We start from the raw sequence: 19,124 nt of genomic DNA, 5'->3' as shown, positions 1-19,124 counted from the left end.
GTAGTTTTTAATATTTTTTTTAATTATAGCTTTTTTAAAAGCTAGTGTCAGTAATGCACAGAACAAATATCCTGTCTTGTTTAAGACAGTCTGAGTCCACAATAATTTTATTCCTTGCTGTAATAATATCTATAATTAATAATACAATGATTATAGGAATTTTTATAATCAGTAACTAGTTTATGTAATGTTTTTGATGAAGTCTCCCCATTTATGTCTTGAAACCATACACAGGAACAATACAAAACATCACAAAGAGTATTATTAGTGTCAGTAAGTTTGACCACAGTACTGTGGTGTGTGTGTCATCTGTGCCTTATTTAATGTTCATTTTGAATCATAGTCTTCTGGGGTTTTGACAGGCTTTACAGCAAATTAGAAGTCTGAGGCTTCTTTGTTGCTCATTCTATAGTTTTCAATTTAATTAAATGTGAAAAAGAATTGTCTTTGTTTTTATATTACATCATTCCCTCATTTTTAACAATAGATACTGAAGTGCTAATCCCATTCTTTTCTGCAGAGGTTCTTATGTTGTCATCATCAACATAGTATCTTTAGTCTTTCATTCATGCATTAATTGACATGGCTAACATCTGTTACATTTGGTTTGTTCTCTCACATTCTCTCCCTGGGGGAGGAATTTCACGTGCAGTTCGTGGAGTTTGTATTAACATGGAGGGTTTTTTTAAAAATCTGTATGTTTCTTAGTGTTCATATTAGAAGAGGTGAGACCAGTGCACCTTGCACCTGCAACAAAAGACAGGATGGTTTAGAAGTGTAGTGGAGGATTATTGTAGAAAAGTTGTGTCTCCATTCACGTAGATTAAAAACATTATTTTGTCTGAGGAGTGAAATTGTTGACCATGATCTTTGTCTTGGACATGTTGGACACAAGATGCTGAGCATTTTGAACATAAGAATTAAAAATCAGTACAGAGAATAGAAAACTAGGCTACAGTACTTACAGTGGAAAAATGTAGATGGGAATTTGATAATGGCTGATGACTTCTTCCTGACGACTTTTGCACTACTGTGGTTGAGATAGGTGATGGTAATGGCAGCTGATAAATACAGGCATCCATAAAGATGAAATGGAATCTCCTGACAAACTAGGAAAGGAGAAAACTGCTGTAGGTAGTGTATGGTAGACCATTGCCAGGAGGAATTCCAAGAGAACTTTTAAATATTTGACTGGTTTAACGGTTTGAGGATATATATGTTCGACAAAATAGACGTACAAACATTTTGAGTGGTCTCTTGTGCCCATTCACTTCTTGTTCAGCTTCCACCAGCTGTTCTTCATTCCTGAGGAGATCTTGCTCGAGTAGTGAAACCCTGTTATCGCTGTAAGTGATAAAAATCAGCACATCCAGATGCTAAGCTGGGCTGCGAAGCATTATAGAAAAATTAGGCAAGATTTCTAAAGCTGTGATCAGTGTAACTCTTGTGCTTATTTGCAAAGATATAAATACATTTTATTTATAGAATGCCTTTTTATTGAAATCAAAAGGGCTTGCTATTTTCTCCTGAGAACTGTGGAAGACAGCAGAGTACTTCTATCATTGCTTTCTGATCTAAGAGCATTTTGCAAGGCAGTGTTATTCTGCTGCATTGTGTTAGCAGTGAGAAGCATTATGTGTAATTAATTAGGTAGTAATTTTATGTGCTTTTTATAGGTCAGTCTAGAGTGCTTGTATTTTGTACAGAAAACAGGTGGCTTCCATACTTCCATTTTTTAAGTGTTTCTGTTCCAGGTATGGTCTCTTCTTTGAGCTGCATATAAGGCACTGTATACAAGTCCTCCAGAAAGTAAAATAATCCCTTTTCAAATAAGTTGGAAGAATCTCTTATTTTCTCCTTCTGAAGTCCAGTGATTTTGTATTTTTATGGTCTTACTGGCTTTTTTTTGCACAGTGCTACTCTTTCTTTTCAATGCAGTCAGTGAGATAATATTGCATTTTGGGGGGGGGGGAGGGGAATTGCTTGTATCACAGTTATTATCAGAGATGTTTAAACAAAGTAATTTTAGGCAAACTAAAAAACTGAATTCTATAGTTTTTAGCTATGCAAACTATAGAAATTTGTTTGATAATTCATGGACAAAATGAACACATAAAACCCCATATATTTTTAGATAATGTTATTAATTTTTACTTAAAAATCATCTATACAGCATACATTTGAAATAACTTTTTTGTGGTGGTACTGCATTAACTTAAAATATGGCTCATGCACAGAATGTAAGCTGTATTTTTTTCAGTGCATGTTGTTATTTATCTTTCTTAAAAAGCAAGTGTCTGTAAAAAGTACATTGTAATGGAATGTTACATAACAATTAACATAATGTTCATTTTAAATATATATCACTTTTCAGTTAGATGACTGTTAATAATCTATAATTAGGACACAGATGATGACATATTAGAGGGGGCGATCAATTGAAAAAGGCTGCATGTTTAGATTCACACAGAAGAAAATTTCTGAGTGCATAGTAAGAGAAGGGAAAAGTGGCTAAGTAGATTTTTAAATCAGAGGAGGGACCATTATGATCTGACTACCTCACATATGTAGTACAATCACATGGAGTAATTATTGCATCAAGCTCAAGAACATGAGATTGAAATAGAACATATTTAGAAACACATCCAATAGTAACCTAAAAGTTTTACTAGTATTATGAGTAAAGTGTTTCAATATTTAAAAAACCTCAACTTTTAAAATTTCTATTATCCTCCCCTCTACCTTCCAAACTTCTTTTCCTTGTTTTTCAGTTTATATCAATGCTATTCTTTTATATATGGTAGGAAACAAGTCCAAGCTTCCAAGCCATATGGAACTGGTATTCACTGTGCAGACCAATCTGTATTATCTTCTCATTCACAGCTGCTTTTTCTGCATCAAGATGACAGCTTGCTTCAGTCATAACAGGACTGGCTACAAACTAATATATCTACACTTTGGATGATCAAGGGGCTAGAGTGCCAAAGTGGAAGAGAAAATGAACCAATTCACAGTCAAAATGCCTTTTAAAGTGTCTAGGTCCTGTGCACGTAGAAATTGATAAGATGGAAATCAAAATATTGATTTTACCACTTTTCCAATAAGGTTAAAAAATCCTGAACTCAGCTCTCATATATCTCCAATAGTCATGTCCTTTTTTAATATCTTTTCTGAACTCTTTAATAGTGCTGGTCATTTTTCACCTCTCTTTTGCTGTACATTGTTTGGAAAGAAAGGTTTAAGTAAAGTTTTGAATTATTATATACACTTTTCATGAATTTTGGGATTCAGCTTAGCTACTTATATCCTTCTTACAACTGTTGTCTCTTAAAGGGCAAAAGAAGTGTATTATTTTCTATATGAAAAAATTGGGACTGTAAAGTAAGTCTCAGTTTCAAGATGTGTTGTTTCCACAGCTGTGACAAGCATGTCCATATCTCTGTGCATCTTCTGTTCTTCATCGGGCTCACTTCTTCAAGTAAGAATTCAGCTGGGACTAAGAACACTGAGATCTTGGGGGAATAGTTAAGTTAAAAAAAAAAGTAAAAAAAAAAAGTTAAGTAAGAAAGAATCTGGAATGTTTAATACAGGCAAGCAGTGCCACAGACAGGCCTCAAAGGGCTATGACAGATGAACCTTCTCTGTTTTTGGTGAGTAGGGATCATCTCTATTGGTAAAAAACCATTGTGCTTTCCAAGACTCTGTTGCCCAAAAGTATTAAACAGTTTTAAATTTTGTTTATTGGTTAATACAAATGTTTTTGGAAAGACCATTTGGTCTTACAGAAGACTATCGCACTTCTTTTTCAGAAATGGGAATAGAAAAATTTCAAAATTGATCACAGATAATGCTATACCTTATTTTGATCTAGAAGGTCAAGACTAGACTTTGTAATAATGGTTGTATTCAGACCAAATGATCTGAATAGACAGAGCTTTAGAAAGTAGTTTTCTGTTTCTATTGGCTGAAGTCTGATTTTAATTAACTGAGATTTTTTAAGATTGTCTGTAAAATTCTGACTTTAAGTGTATTTGTAAGTCACAAAGTAATAATAAAATTACTAATTAGTTAGGTCTCATGGATTTTATTCTAAGCTATTCTAAGAGTTCAGAAAATTTGATGGAATCTCTTTTGTGGATACACTCTTCTAGAACACTAGAAAAAAGCAAACACAGAATCTCCTTTTAAAAAGTGGGGGTGGCATGAGTGGAAGAGGAGCCAGAGTATTAGCAGTGAATCAGCCTACTCTAATTCCAAGAAAACAATGGAAGAAATAATCAAAATTCTTGCAGGTATCTAGAAGATAAAAAATGAATAGCAGTCAATGTGGATTTATCAAGAACAAATCATGCAAAAAAAAATCTAATTTAATTCTGCAATAGATATCAGCTTCTGTAGACAGAGAAGTGGCAATAGATAACATATCTTGACTTCAGGAAGGCTTTAATATCATCTTGAAAAACATATTCCTAAGCAAGCTGGGGCTCGTGATACAGAGAAAACTACTGTAGAATAGTAATGAGCCAGAAAGTTTTACTTATAATCTATGGATGGTTTTCTGTCTAAACAGAAAGATGTACCAAATGAAACTTTGCTGAAGTTGTCAAGCCCATTCATTCATGTTCAGAATGATTGAATAGAGTGCACTTACAAGCATGTTACAAGACAGTTTTAAATGATTTTGAGAAGTCAGAGATATGATCTAAAATTACTGAATGATATTCAACAAGAATGTTATTCAGTAAGTACTAAGCTTACATGTAATCATACATTTAAATTGAAATTACCTACTGACTGGGTAGCAAATCCCAAGTGCAGTATCTAGGCTCTAAACTGCTGAACGGGAACTTTAATTGCCCATTATGGAAAGAGTATTTGCCATCACAAGTTGCATAAACATTACAATGTCCTACAAAACTGTGAAGCAATTATTCAGTTCTAATGAACATCACTGAATGCCCATCTGGAAAGTATCTATTTTTGAAAATTGCAACTCAAAATAGCAGTGGATAAGTTGACAGTAGTCCAGGTGAGACCTCTAGAAAACATGCCATGAGAAGATGCTAAACACATTTGATGTGCTTTAGGACAGAATACCGGGAGGATGAGAGTGTTGGTCTTCGTGCCCCGAGTAGATGATGGGACAAGAATTATTGAGCTTAACTTCCAGTTTGGGAGATTCAGGCAAGATAGAAGTTCTAATTTATTAGACATTAAGCTATTTAATGCACTGTTGTCACATTTGCCTCTCACACAACTGAGTGTATTGAACTTGTGCTTGGGATAGACGACTAATGAGGATAACCATGACTGAAACATAGTAAACTCATCTTTCCATCATTAATTTCTGCAATTTTGAAAAGTCTACTCCTTGTGCTGATTTTGGGTAGATTTTTCATGCATGAAGTACATTTTTTTCTCTCAGTCTCTCTTTAAGCAAAAGTGCATATACCTCTTTCCTCAGAAGAAAGGTGTGAGTATATTCTTTACAAAAAAGCAGGATAAAAATTCACATTTATGAACTTGAGAATCACTTTTAAACTTGTTTTCTGTAGATTGCCTTTACCTCTCATTTATACTACTAGTGTAGGTATAAGAAAATACTGAATTTACAAAATTTTATTTTATACTCCCAATTAGAAATTGATACTGGTGTTGTAGCTCTACAAAATGTGTTAAGTAGTGAGTTTTTCAAAGATGTTTAGCATGTGCTACATTTTAAATCATAGGACTATTGTTTGAGCTGGTTTTGATGTCACTTTGTGTTTACTAATTATCATTTATATTTAGTGTCTTCATGAATGGCAGTTCAGTTCATTTTAAATGTGCCCTAATTACAAACAGACACGAATGAATGCTTGTAATTAGCTAGGAATGAGAACAATGAGTGTCTGCATTACAATAAAGACTTAGGAGTTAAATGATCATCCAAAGCTGCTATGCAGAATTTGTTATTAAACATTTAGAACTTCTGTTCAGAGAAGAGTTTGAATAACATATGTTTATGAAGAATGATGCTCACAAAGTAAGTGTTTCTATAGGTAGCATTCTATTTATGCCTCTAGTACAGGTGTAGTTGTGCTGAAGGAGGAATATGAGACCTGAGGGACCCGAAGTTTTTTTTTTCTATCTCTGTCTTCCCACACACTGCCGGTGTCTTTAACCTATTATGACCAATCCCAAACTTCTGGAATTCCAGACTGATCACTCTTACAAAGAAGTAGTGAGTGTTCCAGATAAAAAGCATCTCAGGGAGAGGGTTCTGGGTTCTTAATTGGTTCCTAAGTTTACTTCCGGGAAACAGAAAACAAAGGGGACAAACTTCAGATTCTACTTTTTAATGTCATTCAAGAGACACTGCATCCTTTCAGGAAGTTTAGGTATTGAATCAACATCAAAATGTTAATTGTTGAGAGATTACTATATTTTTAATTCAAGTATAATTTTTAATTGTACCCTTAAAATTTTCATTGTATTTGGTGAAAAGGTTTAGAGGTTACCAACCTAGACACTTGAGTTTGTGTCTGACTGTTGAAAGATTTTTTTTGCAGACTGACTAGGAAATTTAATATTAGTAAAACTATAGAAAAAAGTGAAGTTAGACAGAAAACTGTAAGATTGTTACAGTTTCAGTGATACTGTATTTGATTTTAGAAATCTATATTAAAAATAATCACACAATTGAAGTTTTCAGTCATTCTGGGAGAGCATTTTGATTTTTCAGAAATGTATGTAATACTTTCAGGAATGCCTATGATGTATTTTTGAACCAGAAGAAGGAGGAAAAAAATGTTTCAACAACTTCTATTGGTTTGTGATATAATTTATGTAAGATCTCAGGGCTTAGTTAGTTTGCTCAGAGGAATAGTTATAATTATGTGTGAGTAGTTGTCTTATGAAACCCAATAAAAGAAGTTTAAATGAACACAGAATTTATTAAAGAGCAGTACAGTTTTTGCTTGATTTTGCTCTCACATTTTTGGAGTCCAGAGTTCTTTCCTGAAGCCTATTTAGAGAGTAGATGTTTTACTTTCACTGAACAAAGGGGAAGAATAGTTACACAGATCAGATTTGTGTATAATTCTTAATTCTGGAGTGTTAAATTTAAGTCTTTTTTTCCACTGGTTATTAAACCAATTTGCTGAATAACCTGTAAAAAGACACTGAAGGAAACTAACACCCAAAGTGAAAATAAATGTATGATGTCGCTACAGTTTTGAAATTCAGTACAGCCTGATTCATCAGCCTGCATTGTACTCTGAAATGTCAAATCCAATGGACCCAAAACAACAAGATTTTTGTAGGCTCAGTAAAACCACAACTCTCTCGACCAGTAAATGTCTCAGATTCAGCCACTGGCCACTGGAGAGAATCATATGTGACAGGAGTTAATGAAAATTAATCAAAATTATTATTTTAGCTTAATGATTAATATAGTTTTAGCTTTTAAAACTATTGACATTTTCAGCCAAGACAAGATATTTTGGAGAGGCTAAGAAATTTTGATCAGAGTCCCTTACATCTTAGACTGAAAGAAATAATTTTAATTAATTATTATAGCAGATCATTGAAATGCTTTTAAGCTTCTGCTTAGTTGTGCACAAATTGTGCAATTTGTGATATGGAAACTATCTGAAAGAATTTTAATTCTGGACCAAAAAAAATAAAAAGTGTTAAAGATTAATTTCACCAACGTGTCCTGCAAAAGTGTTGTGGGTTTATGTTTTTTTTTTTTTTTTTTTTTTGTTATTTCTTTAGGTACTATTTTTTGAATATTAGTTTTAAAACCTTTAAAGCTGGAGTTTTTAAGTGTAGAGAGTGGAATGTATGCAAATTTGTCAGTAGTTTCAGATCTGGTTGTACTCATAGAATTGGATTATGTTTGTCTCTTGAGCCTAAAGCCTGCTCACCAGGGCAAGGACAACACTCCAGTTTGATTGGCATCTGCGATACAGCTCTCGAATCACTCTGGTCACTCTTTGGAAATACATCTGTACAACATAAGAAATAAAAATGTGCACAAAAAATATCAACTTAAATAAACTCCTCAAGCTAGGAGAGCCTTATTCAGGCAATGAGTACAAGGCAAGGGCATGCAGAAAAAGAATCAGAAAAAAAATCTAGAAAATATTGGTGAGTTCCAAGTATTATCTAACTTTAGTTCACTTCAAAATAAAGGTGAAAATAGCAAACAAACCTCAACGGAGTACTGATAAAAAGAGACATGTAGACAGAAATAGCAAAGCATCCTGGAAAAACGATACACTGAAATATTTTATTTCTTAGGGGAACATTGATTCAGGCTTATAAAACCAAGGGAAAAGAACATTTCTACTATTGTGAACTGTGTTACTATAGCTAGTCATGCAGACAGTTTATAATAATATTTTATAAATGGTTCTTGCTCTTCTATGCATCAAATGAATCGCGAGACAACATCTGTTTTTAGAGAAAACCACTTGTACTTTCTTTCAGTAGCATGTAAACTGAGCATTGTATTTACCTCAATTGTCCCATTTAATCAGAGATATTACATCACAAATAGATGAGATTATATCACAGCAATTTCCAGTGATTTTCAGATATAAACTAATAAATTCTGTAGAATATGTGGATAGAAATTCAAAGTGATCTAAAAGTATTCCCATTTAAACTTTTATTCAACAAAGTATATTCTCAGGAAAAAACACTATTTTATGTTTTATTCTCACAAAAGAGTTCTTATTAATAGTATAATACGATAATAATATATTATCTAATATTATATAATATATAATAAATAATATATAATAGTATAATATAGAAATTATTCCCTCAGAAAATACTAAATAAAATTTATTTAATAATATTAAACTCTCAAGATTTATGTGAACAGCAACAGGAAATCAGCAAAAATCAATGATTTCTTCATAAACTGACTATTTGAAAGCATTGTCACAAAATTTGTATGGAACAATAGACTCTTCATTACTGTTGTATTTCTCATTTATTTTTTTTTCCTGGTTTTTCATTTCCTGTTTAATTCTTAGATTCTAATCTTGTTTTTGTAGCAGAAGTTGTGTTCTTTTTTTTGTATTTTTCATGTGCTTTAGTAAGCCAGGCTGACAGAGGAAGTATTTGTATGCCAATACCCCTGTCTATTATACAATAATGATCCAGAGCTTCTTGTGTGAGGAGGTGCAGGACATAAGTCTTGCCCCAGAAAGGGGCTCTCTGTAAGGCTGCTTTTGAAGAGAACAAGAACTAATTTGTGATATTCGTGATATTTGTTGTTTGTGTTCCTGTTGTATGGTCTGTAAGTAGTCCTTCTCTTGGATTGCTGCAGTCTGGAAGAAATTTGAATTCATTTCATGCAAATAAATGTCTGAGAAAAACTAACTTATTGTCTGCTGTGTAGTTTTTAAGCACTTCACTATATATGTTTTTCACCTGGTGGATGACAATAATAGACAGATAATAATGTTATAAAATTGTTATTTAACAGGCAAAATAACATATCAAATCCAAAGTAATTACCAATGCATTTAAATTAATTACAGAGTTAAAATGAATTTTTATTTAATTCACCTGCTAGCAGATGAGCCTGAGGTTACATATTTCACTGTAGCAGCTGGTGACAGTACAAGCATCTGTGAAAGCACTTTCTGCAGGAGATGCTTGGAATGCCATCTACTGTTGGAGAAGTAAAAAACCAACCCAAAAGCAATGCAAAACCCTTAGGAAAAACTGCCTTTTTCAGTGATTTATTCTGAAATGACACTCTACTTACATTCTACATCTATACATTTATTACTTGTCAGGCCATCCTTTTTGCAGAATATTTGAAATATATTATGTAGAATTCAACTAATGTTCTGAAAAAGTCTTAATTGTGCTTGATTACAGTATCTGAGCTTTTGTATCAATTTTAAAATTAGGCTTTCTGCTTTGTTTTATTAATTCCCTGAAAATTTCAGTTTTCTGCAAAACAGTGTGAAGCATAAGTAAAAAATAAAGTCTCCTCTTTACAATACAGAATCAATATAAATTGCATTTAGTAAGGAAAGTCGTGATCCAGACAGTGAAATAAATATCCCTTAAAAATCCTTATTATTAAAATTTTCATTTAAAATATTTAAATCTTTCCCTGGAAAAAAAATTGCCTTTTTTGAATGCTTTTTAAGAAAAACAACTGTAGGACAACAACTAATATGGTATTTGATTATCTGTTACTGAAATTCATTTCGTTAAAATTGTGTTTGGAGGTTATAGATCTACTCAAGTTTGAGTAGTCTTGTACACCTGTATGTTACGTTGGGATATATTTAGGCATATGTTATTACTATAACAATGGTAAATGTTTGCATTTTGGTTATGAATAAGATGATATAATTCACAGTCATCTTGTTACAGTCATCCTCATTTCCAGAAGTAAATTATGGCTCACTGTAATGCAGCTCTTGTGGTATGTCTCACACATCCTTGTAGGCAAGACTGTAAAACCTTTTCTTTTTACACGAATGATACAAGATTACAGTGGCAGATCTAAGATCTATTTCAGCACTCCTGTGGAGAAACCTGACTTTTTAAAAAATAACATGAGCTGTAAGACTATTTTTCTTAATGATTGTATTGGAGGAAAATTTTCTTTCCAGTTGACTGTTTGTTAAACTGTTCTTAAAAGTATAGGAAAATGCACAAGCAAACCCAAGATCTGGCTAACTTTAAACTAACAACAATAAGACAGCAAAAAAATTATTGGAATGTTCTTCAGTTTTGTTTAAAAATAGATACATTCAAATGAATTCTAGCTGTCAAAAATTAATCTTTGTTAGGAGTTTGGGTTGTAGTAGTATCTGTAACTTAAACATTTTCCAACCAAATCTCACCTCAGATTTGCTATAAGGCCCCCATAATTACACAGAATTGCATTTAGTAAGAAATGTTATGCGACAATTTGACAATTTTGCCTCTGTTCCTTCTTGGAAAATGAAAGTCCAGTATTTCTTTTCTGATTTGATGCCTGCTATCTCAGATTGATTTTTTTTTTTAATTCTTCATCTGCCTGAAATGTCCACATATCTACAGGATTTGGGAGAGTAACACTTATTAAATTGGAGAGAAAAAATTAAATCCAAGTAAAACTGTTTTGTGCCCCCCCATAAACTGAAATATGCATGTGCTTAAAACTCAACCAGCTAAAATATCCTGAGTGAAGGCAGTTGCTGATTATCTGGGGGCCTTGAAGAAGTGTCAGGGTCCCATGTGAGGCTTTTCAGCCTGTGTATAGTATATATAGTATATGGTGTATATAATTTTTGTGTTTCCAAATTTTTGTACATGCCTCATTCCCTCAGCAGACACAAGTGGGAAGCAGCTGGCATATTCCACATGGCAACAAATTATAAGGTTGTTGGCTTACAAATTCTGGCTTAGAAATTCCCACTTACTCTGTGATAACCAAAATAATCTTATGTTTGCTAATTATAGAAAAAAGCTACAGTAGCCCATTTTAAACTATGTGGTAGATTTGGACAAACACTATATTTTTAATATTGAACTTTTAATATCACCTCCCTGGTCTAGACCTCCTGCTTGCAATTTTGGATAACCTTCAAAACAGAGCATTGATCCATGAGTTAATGATTGGAACTGTATGTAATATAATGGCCACCTTTCAGTGTAGTACTTATTTATTATTACAGTTGTACTGCAGTAATTTTCTCATGTGCTGATTTGTGAGTTTGACACTCATTTTTATGGTTTTACTATCAACACCATAACAAACACTAAGGAAAAAGTCTGGCCAAGTTAGGAAACGTGTGAGAAGTGAGGGAGCTTTCATTTGTAGAACACAGTATCCCTATCTCTTACTGTAGAAACAAATGATAGGAAACATTTTTACCCTGAAGAGTTCATATCCTAAGATAAGCAGTGTCTGATTTTTTTTCTGGATTTGAATTAATCAAAACATGCTGTCAATGTATTCAGTTTTAGAGTTGAAAGTACAGGGCTGTTGAGCACTATGTTCTTGGTTGCAGCGAACCACATTTTAGTATATATTTTATAGAAATATCGGTGTCAAAATTTTACTCTGAGAGCTGTTTGTCTGAAACATTAGATAAAACTATCCCACTTCTAATTATCATCTAAACGTTGGAGTAGTCTTAATCTTACAGAATTTGTTATGTTTGTGGGTGATGTTTATCTGAGGTTCATTCAGGGACCTCATTCAGCCTAGATTATTATACAGAATATATGTGCTTGTCTATGACATGTATACGGTGCTTTCTTGTTGTTTGTCTTGTATCTCTAAGATAACTTCAGTTTGGACTTCAGGGATGTTTAACCTCTTCAACTTGGAGTTAGATAGGTTTTAAATTTATTCTGTGTAACAGGTATTGTTTCTAGCCCAGGTAGCCAACTTCACTTTCTTGTTCACTAATATCAAATGTTCAATAGCGTCTCTGCTGCCGATCTTGGAGATGTTTTTGTGGAAACTGCTGGTACTTTTGTTACAAACAGAACAAAATTAGTCAGGAAAATCACTTGCATACATCTTCAGGAAAATATTCCTTTGGAAAGACATTACTTTATTGTCCAAAATATGATCATTCTCAATTCAAATACCTATACTCTCTGAATTAATGCAAAACTTGGAGCAGTCATATAAAATAAAGACTTTAATTTTGATCAAAAATAGCTAAGCTACATGTTCTAAGGTATATGTTCTTATAGCCTTGATAGGGTAATCTATGCAGAGAATCAATTCAGTTAATATGTAAATATTTTAGTCGTGCAATTGACATGGATTTATGTTTGACCTTATCTCTCTTTTCTTGGAGTTAAACATACTTACATAATTTAACTTAATTAATCTCATAGAGTTGCACTCTTTCAAGAAAATAGTTGATTGTACATGTATTGACTATATCTGTTAACTCGACTGTTTTGTCAAGAGTGGGTGCAGGCAAAGTTATATATTGTACATGTGTCACGTCTTGACTTCCAACGTGGGATTGTAGTCACTGCAGTCACTGCAACTAATCCTTTTTTTTTTTTGGCATTTGGTGCAGGGCGCATAATTGAAATACTGTTACAAAGATTTAGAAAAAGAAAAGTAAAAATCTAGGAAAATGAATCAATGGACCTTTAATTCTAAGACAGAGTGGTGGAAACCTTAGAATGTGGCTGGAGCTGATGATCTTATCCCTTTTTCAGTTCAGTCCCTCGTTTGACGAAGGGAATAGGCAACCCCACAAGGGTTTGAATATAGTTATGCACTGAATGTCATTTTTTGGTGAGAAAGAATGGGAGCCACAGTGAAGGGAGAGGGAAGGGAGGTTAGAGTTTTATCATTGTTTCTTTAAGTCCTATTTTATTTTCAGTGCCATTTTCCAGGGTGTAAGTTCAAGGGAAGGAAGTTATTCTGTGTTAAGAAATACTGGTGATGGGAAATACTTTTAGAGATTATGATGTTTGTATACTTTGAGAATGGGAATATATAAATTGCAGAGAAAGCCAGTTACATACATTCATTAAAATCTTTTCACTAGTTTTCCATTAAGAAGACAGTTGTGAATTACCAAAAGATTTTTGAATAGTTCATATCTACTTATAACTTTTTATTCCTGCATATCAGATCTCCATGTCCATGTAGGTCCATGGATGGCAAAATTGTGAATCTTGAGAGTATTGTTGCATTAGATACAGATATTAAGACGTTTATGCTTGCCAAGGATGGCTGATTCCGAAATTTGGATTTCCCCAAACTTCATTTGAGAAGAGCTAGATACCTGTTTTATTTCAGATACCCAGGAGGTGTAGAGTGTGTTTTAAGGGTCATTTTCATGGACTGAGGCACCTGAATTCTGCCCCCATGTTTTTGTGGCTGTACATCCAAGTATGTAAAAGTACACATGAGCTCTGGTAACAGAGTGCTTGTTAATTTACCTGTGTGGAACACATCTTTTGGAAAGAATGTTTTATGGTTTTGACATAGTATATTTTAGAGAGAAGCTTTTATTGATTTGAGTAGATTGAAAAATAGAAAAGTATTAGGAGTTTAATGGAATAAGAATAATTTTTTTGTTGATGTTTTCATTACTTTGTCTCCTGCTTCCATTTTTCTTGTTCTCCTCCCTCTTCTTTCTGTTCTCTTCTTCTATTCATTCTCTCTGCTGGTGGGAATAGCCTTAATCTTTGAGGAAATTTTTAGTACGTGGAGAAGATCTAACATCAAAAAATGTTCATGAGACTTGAAATCTAACTTAATGATTCTAGCTACTGGAAAAGATCAAAGGGATCTGGCACTGGCACTGCGTAGGCTTACAGCGGAACACAGGACTAATGGCGCTATGTATGTTTTGAGGGCAGAGATTCCTGATAACAAAGTGCAAGGTGTAAAAATTCCTGTTGGCAAGTAGAAAAATACTGGCTTGTTTTCAAGTGAAAGAGTGGTGTATGCAGTTATGATCTGTGCAAACAAAAAAACTGTGACAAAAGCTTCAGACTCCTCTAACATTTTAGAATAAGTGGTAAAATATTTAATATTCTGCACTGTTAGAATGCATTGTCTGTCACTGTTGATCTGACACGTTGTCTGCAGCCTCTTGTTGGTTTTAGTAAACAGATATCGATCAGAGTTTGTTTTTAGTGAATGACAAGAACTGGCATTGTTCTTGGCAGAGTTTTGAGCCAATAGAGTTGAAAAGACATAAGAAGGTAAAATGAAGACAGGTAGTCTGGAAGAAGCAGAATGTAGTCATACTACTTGGGGTCTTTCAGTTGGTCTGTTGAGAAAATGGAGGTTTGGGATTTTTCCGACCCGGCAATACATTTCTTTTAAGCAATTATTAGTTTCTGATCTTTGAAAGGAGGGGAGAAATCATTGCATAAATATGGGACTACACAGTCCAGTGAAACACAAAGTGGTTCTTGTAACCAAAGGAAATAAGCTGTATGTGTATATGTAGACAGGGTTCAAGTATCTGGAGTCTTTTCAGTCCTTTTCTGTCTGGAAAAAATATTTAAACCACAGCAGTGTTAAAAATACACTCTCTGTGTTTTATCTAATAAATCATTATTTCTATCAGTTACTACAACTTCTGATTTTATCTGAATGAAGAGTCTTTTGGAAAGAAAGCAGAAGAAATTAGTCTGTGGTTTTCTGATTTAGATTCAGAATCTCTCTCCATTCTCTGACCTTGAAAGATAAATACCTGAGCTGTACACCTGAAAGGTTCAGGCTTGTTGATCCACAAGGTCAATATTTGTTTAATTTCATATGGTAGAATCTATTAAATAGATTTTTTTGTAATTTCTTTTCAAACTGTAATTTGCCTTCCATGCTTGTTATAAAGTCAAGGAAGATCATTGCCTGATCCAGGGACTGAAGGATGTATGGAGAGTGCTCAAGGAATGCGTCACTGTTATATAATAATGGAAGCTCTTGTCCTCACGTAACTGCAGTGTTGGAAAGTGTATAGTGAATGAGACAGAGAATTGTGGGAGGAGAAAAGATTAATTTGTAAGAGAGATATTTTGAATTGTGGGGTCAAATTATATCCTGGCTTAAAACAGCATGTTCCTATAAAATGCTGAGAAAATAATTTTAAATGCAGGTTTTCAAAGTGTCTGCTTACGGACAATGTGTTTTATTTAATGGTGCAAAACTAAAAACTGATTGTAAGATTTTCAAAAATGCCAAGGGTTTGCAGCTGCATTTGAAATCATCAGATATATACTATTATGTAAAGATTCTAGATCCTGTTGGAAAAAAATACCAAAATTTCAAACTACACACTTAGAATTAGTGTAATACTACTAGTGTGTAGTATTACAATTTTGATTTTACACTATTCTGATCTCAGTTCTATGTGTGAAAAAATATTAACCATGATCAGTACCCAAAGGAAAGATGTTGGTTGTAATCTGATCATGTGAAGGGCTCAGATTTCCTTTGTTTACTTCAACAGAAAAATTCACAATGAAGAAATAACTTAAAAGTGTGCGATTAGTTTGTTTGGAAGTCATGTAGAGAGAGGAATATAAGGACTAGTGGTATATTCAGTCTTTGTCCACTTGTCAGAAAGATCAAATTTACGGTGTTTAGTTCTATGTATGTGACTTAGGAGCTTTGAATTATTGTCTGTGAGTGTTTCCTTCCCACAGCTGACCATATAGAGCTTTAAGGCTATAATTTTGGGGGATTTAAATTAAAAGTCCTGGCCTACGTAGTGGAAAAGTATGAAAATGCTTTGATTTCCTGCCCTTCCCACTCCTCCAGCTTTGAATTTCTATGTTGGAAAACTAGTATTCTCTTGGTTAAAGACAATATTATGATTAAAATGCATGGTAAAGTGGAATTGCAACTGCATGAGAAATTTTTATTTTCACATTTTTTTTTATTTCTTTGGAATATACCTGCTTGTTTTTGTGGGATTGTTTGTTTACTTATTTGTTTGCTTTGTTTTGGTACTGGAACATTTCTGTGTATAAAATTTCTAACATGCTGAAGAGGCAAAACCATGCTTGAAGACATTTTACTGTGTGTTGAATGTTCAGTTTTCCTTTTGTATAGGAAAAGTTTTGGAAAGATTTTAGTGTTTCTTATCATCCATTTATTTAGTTCTTGTTTAGTCACTGAATCCTGTTTATAGAGATATTCCCTGTGATATCATATAGTGAAGGAGATGTGGAGCTATTTTGATGAGCTTTAATTTTCTGTGCAACCCTAAGCATCCACCTAAATTACAAACCTGCACTTCCTGTTTAGTTAGGTGAGAGTATTGTCTATAGAGACATTCAGAATATCTATTTTGGAACATTTTTGGTTTTTTTTAACACACAGAGAAAGTAGATCCTAACTTAATATTTAAGACCAATACCTGCAATTAGAGGATATAAATATTTCTGTGAGTATATGTCTCTATTCTTGGGTTTGGTTTAGAACATCACCTTGATCACTCAAGTCAAAGCATGTATTTCAGATGGAATGTTTTCCTAAATGCAGTGGACAAATATTAATCAATACTGAACAGGCCTACTGTATGTATTATCTACTTATTTCTTTAAGCAAGTCCTAGTAAAGTTCAAGAGTAAAATTCCCTAGCTTTCCTTCCTTAGTTTTTAGAGTTTCATTGTCTGCAGGTCTTGATATCACTGTAGTTTAATAAATGTAGTGCAGATTTTCCTTTAATCTATTAGTTTAGGATATTTTGTTTTAAATGGCATGTTACACGTTACAAATTCACCTTGAACTATGATAGGCAGTTCAGTTGTAAATAAAAATAAAAAAATAGATCGTAGTTTACATAATCAAAGCACCTTCCTTTGCATTTATAATTGAATGTATTCCTGGAAATGTTTTAACATGATATTATGTGCAAAGAATTGAAAGTCAGTTTTAGAACATTACCAATTTAATTTTGCAACTATAAGTTTCCTATACTTGGCATTCCCAAGTTTCCTATACTTGGCATTCCCAGTTTTTAATCCTAAATGGAAACAAGTCCAGAGTACAATTTAATGTAAACATACAACAAATATTAAAGAAAATCCTTTTAACTCAAAGTGGGAACTTTCCCCAGCCCATTTAATACAGATTTTAGAACTTTAGGGTCATTGTTTTACAACATGTTGCACTCAGTTGTGCAAACTTATCTTTTTAGGGTCAAAGAAGAGCAAAAACCACAGTCGACACAGTAAGTAAAATATCTGAAAGATGCAATAGGCTTGACTTTTCTACCTTTGCCGTGTCCTGCTCTCTGCACCTTTGATGGTATTAGCTTTCACTGATACCTGATAGGCTTGCAGGTAGTTTGTCATCTGCTTCCTGACTGGCTTGTAAGAGAGCTGCCTGCAGCTTCTTACTCCATCCACATGTTAGCTGGATGTAGGTTCTTGCTGCCTGCTTGTGAACTGGTGAATTGTAAAACTTTACTTCCCTTACATCCTTAGTGGCTGACTTAGTTCTGCAGCTAACATTCCCATTGGCTCTAGCTTTTCCGCCTGTGTATTTCTAATAATGTTGGATAAGAAAACATTTAAACTAGTGTGGTTTTGTTGGTTATTCAGTCACATTATTTGCTTGTTTAAACAGGTGGTTTCCCTTTAGTGGGATCACTGAGCTGGTAAATAACGTTCTCCAACCACAGCAAAAACAGCAAAATGAAAAGGAGCCCCAGACGTAAGTAAGCTGCTCTCTGTAGACTAAGTAATGTCTGTATAGCATTAGAACATACTGGAGAGTATGTTTGAAGTAAGTGCCATTTAGAACACTCAGCTGAGGGCATTTTATAAGGTGAACACCATTTGCTTTCCAACCCTCATTTGCAAAGGGAAAACCGAAAATCAGGTTTTACTCTCCTTATCAGTAACATAAGAGATTACATTAGAGTACAATTGAAGGAATTACTGCTGCTTTGTTTGTCTTTTTTTCTGCAAATGTTCCATATATGAAACTCCCAGTGAAGTGATGTGTTTGCTGTGCATGAAGAGCTGGAATGATAAGACGTAGTATTATGTATAGCATGTCTATGCACATGCATGGTATTTGTGATATTGTTTATGCATAGAATGCTATATGAATATACATAATATGTATGAAGAAGTTTCCAAGGACCAGGAAAACGTCCTTTCATTTTTTTCATGCTTTTAAAATATCTGTAAAGTTTCAGAACTTTAGCAGATATAAGGTGAAATCTTGGGTCAGTTAAGAGGCCAGTATTTCATCCACAGACTTTTTGTGTTGTTAAGTCATTACTTTTTTTGCTATTTGAAAATTTTAAGATTTAACAGAAACTGGCAAAGCTAGGATATTCAGTCTTAGAGTAGAACTTTAAAGCACTGAGCTGAAAATATTCCTTTCATAAAGACAACCCGAAAAATATTTATTATTCTAAATTTTCAAATTCTTAAAATGTTACTTCTGATATTATTTAAGCTTTAAACAGTTAAGTTGCTGTTTTTCCTTTCTTCTAAAGGTGAATACCTTGTAAGTTCACATGATAAATGTTTGCTTTTGAACTTGTGCACAATCGGTTTAAAGCTTCCATAAAACTTGTTAATTATTTTCCAAGGAGAATCAGTTTTAGTTTGTTTTTTAATATGTATATTTAAGTGGACCTTCATACTTGTGGGTC

At 33.5% G+C, this 19,124-nt stretch overlaps 1 protein-coding gene across 38 annotated transcripts in view; it reads left to right on the top strand.

Annotated features, from left to right (window-relative positions):
* RIMS2 (regulating synaptic membrane exocytosis 2) overlaps positions 1–19,124 on the top strand; it is a 456,898-nt gene that overhangs the window by 44,979 nt on the left and 392,795 nt on the right. For 26 of the 38 annotated variants that reach the window (XM_032680574.1, XM_032680663.1, XM_032680634.1 and 23 more), the window contains exons 2-3: positions 17,652–17,684; positions 18,083–18,169. The exons of the other annotated variants lie outside the window; for them this stretch is intronic. In XM_032680574.1, the coding sequence (XP_032536465.1) occupies positions 17,652–17,684; positions 18,083–18,169 (120 nt within the window). The remainder of the gene's footprint in view (positions 1–17,651; positions 17,685–18,082; positions 18,170–19,124) is intronic. 38 annotated transcript variants of the gene reach the window in all.

The sequence above is a fragment of the Chiroxiphia lanceolata genome, chromosome 1 (genome assembly GCF_009829145.1).
Source record: "Chiroxiphia lanceolata isolate bChiLan1 chromosome 1, bChiLan1.pri, whole genome shotgun sequence".
Lineage (NCBI taxonomy): Eukaryota > Metazoa > Chordata > Aves > Passeriformes > Pipridae > Chiroxiphia > Chiroxiphia lanceolata.
The sequence above is the reverse complement of the archived record's forward strand: the minus strand, read 5'-3'. Positions and strand labels throughout refer to the sequence as shown.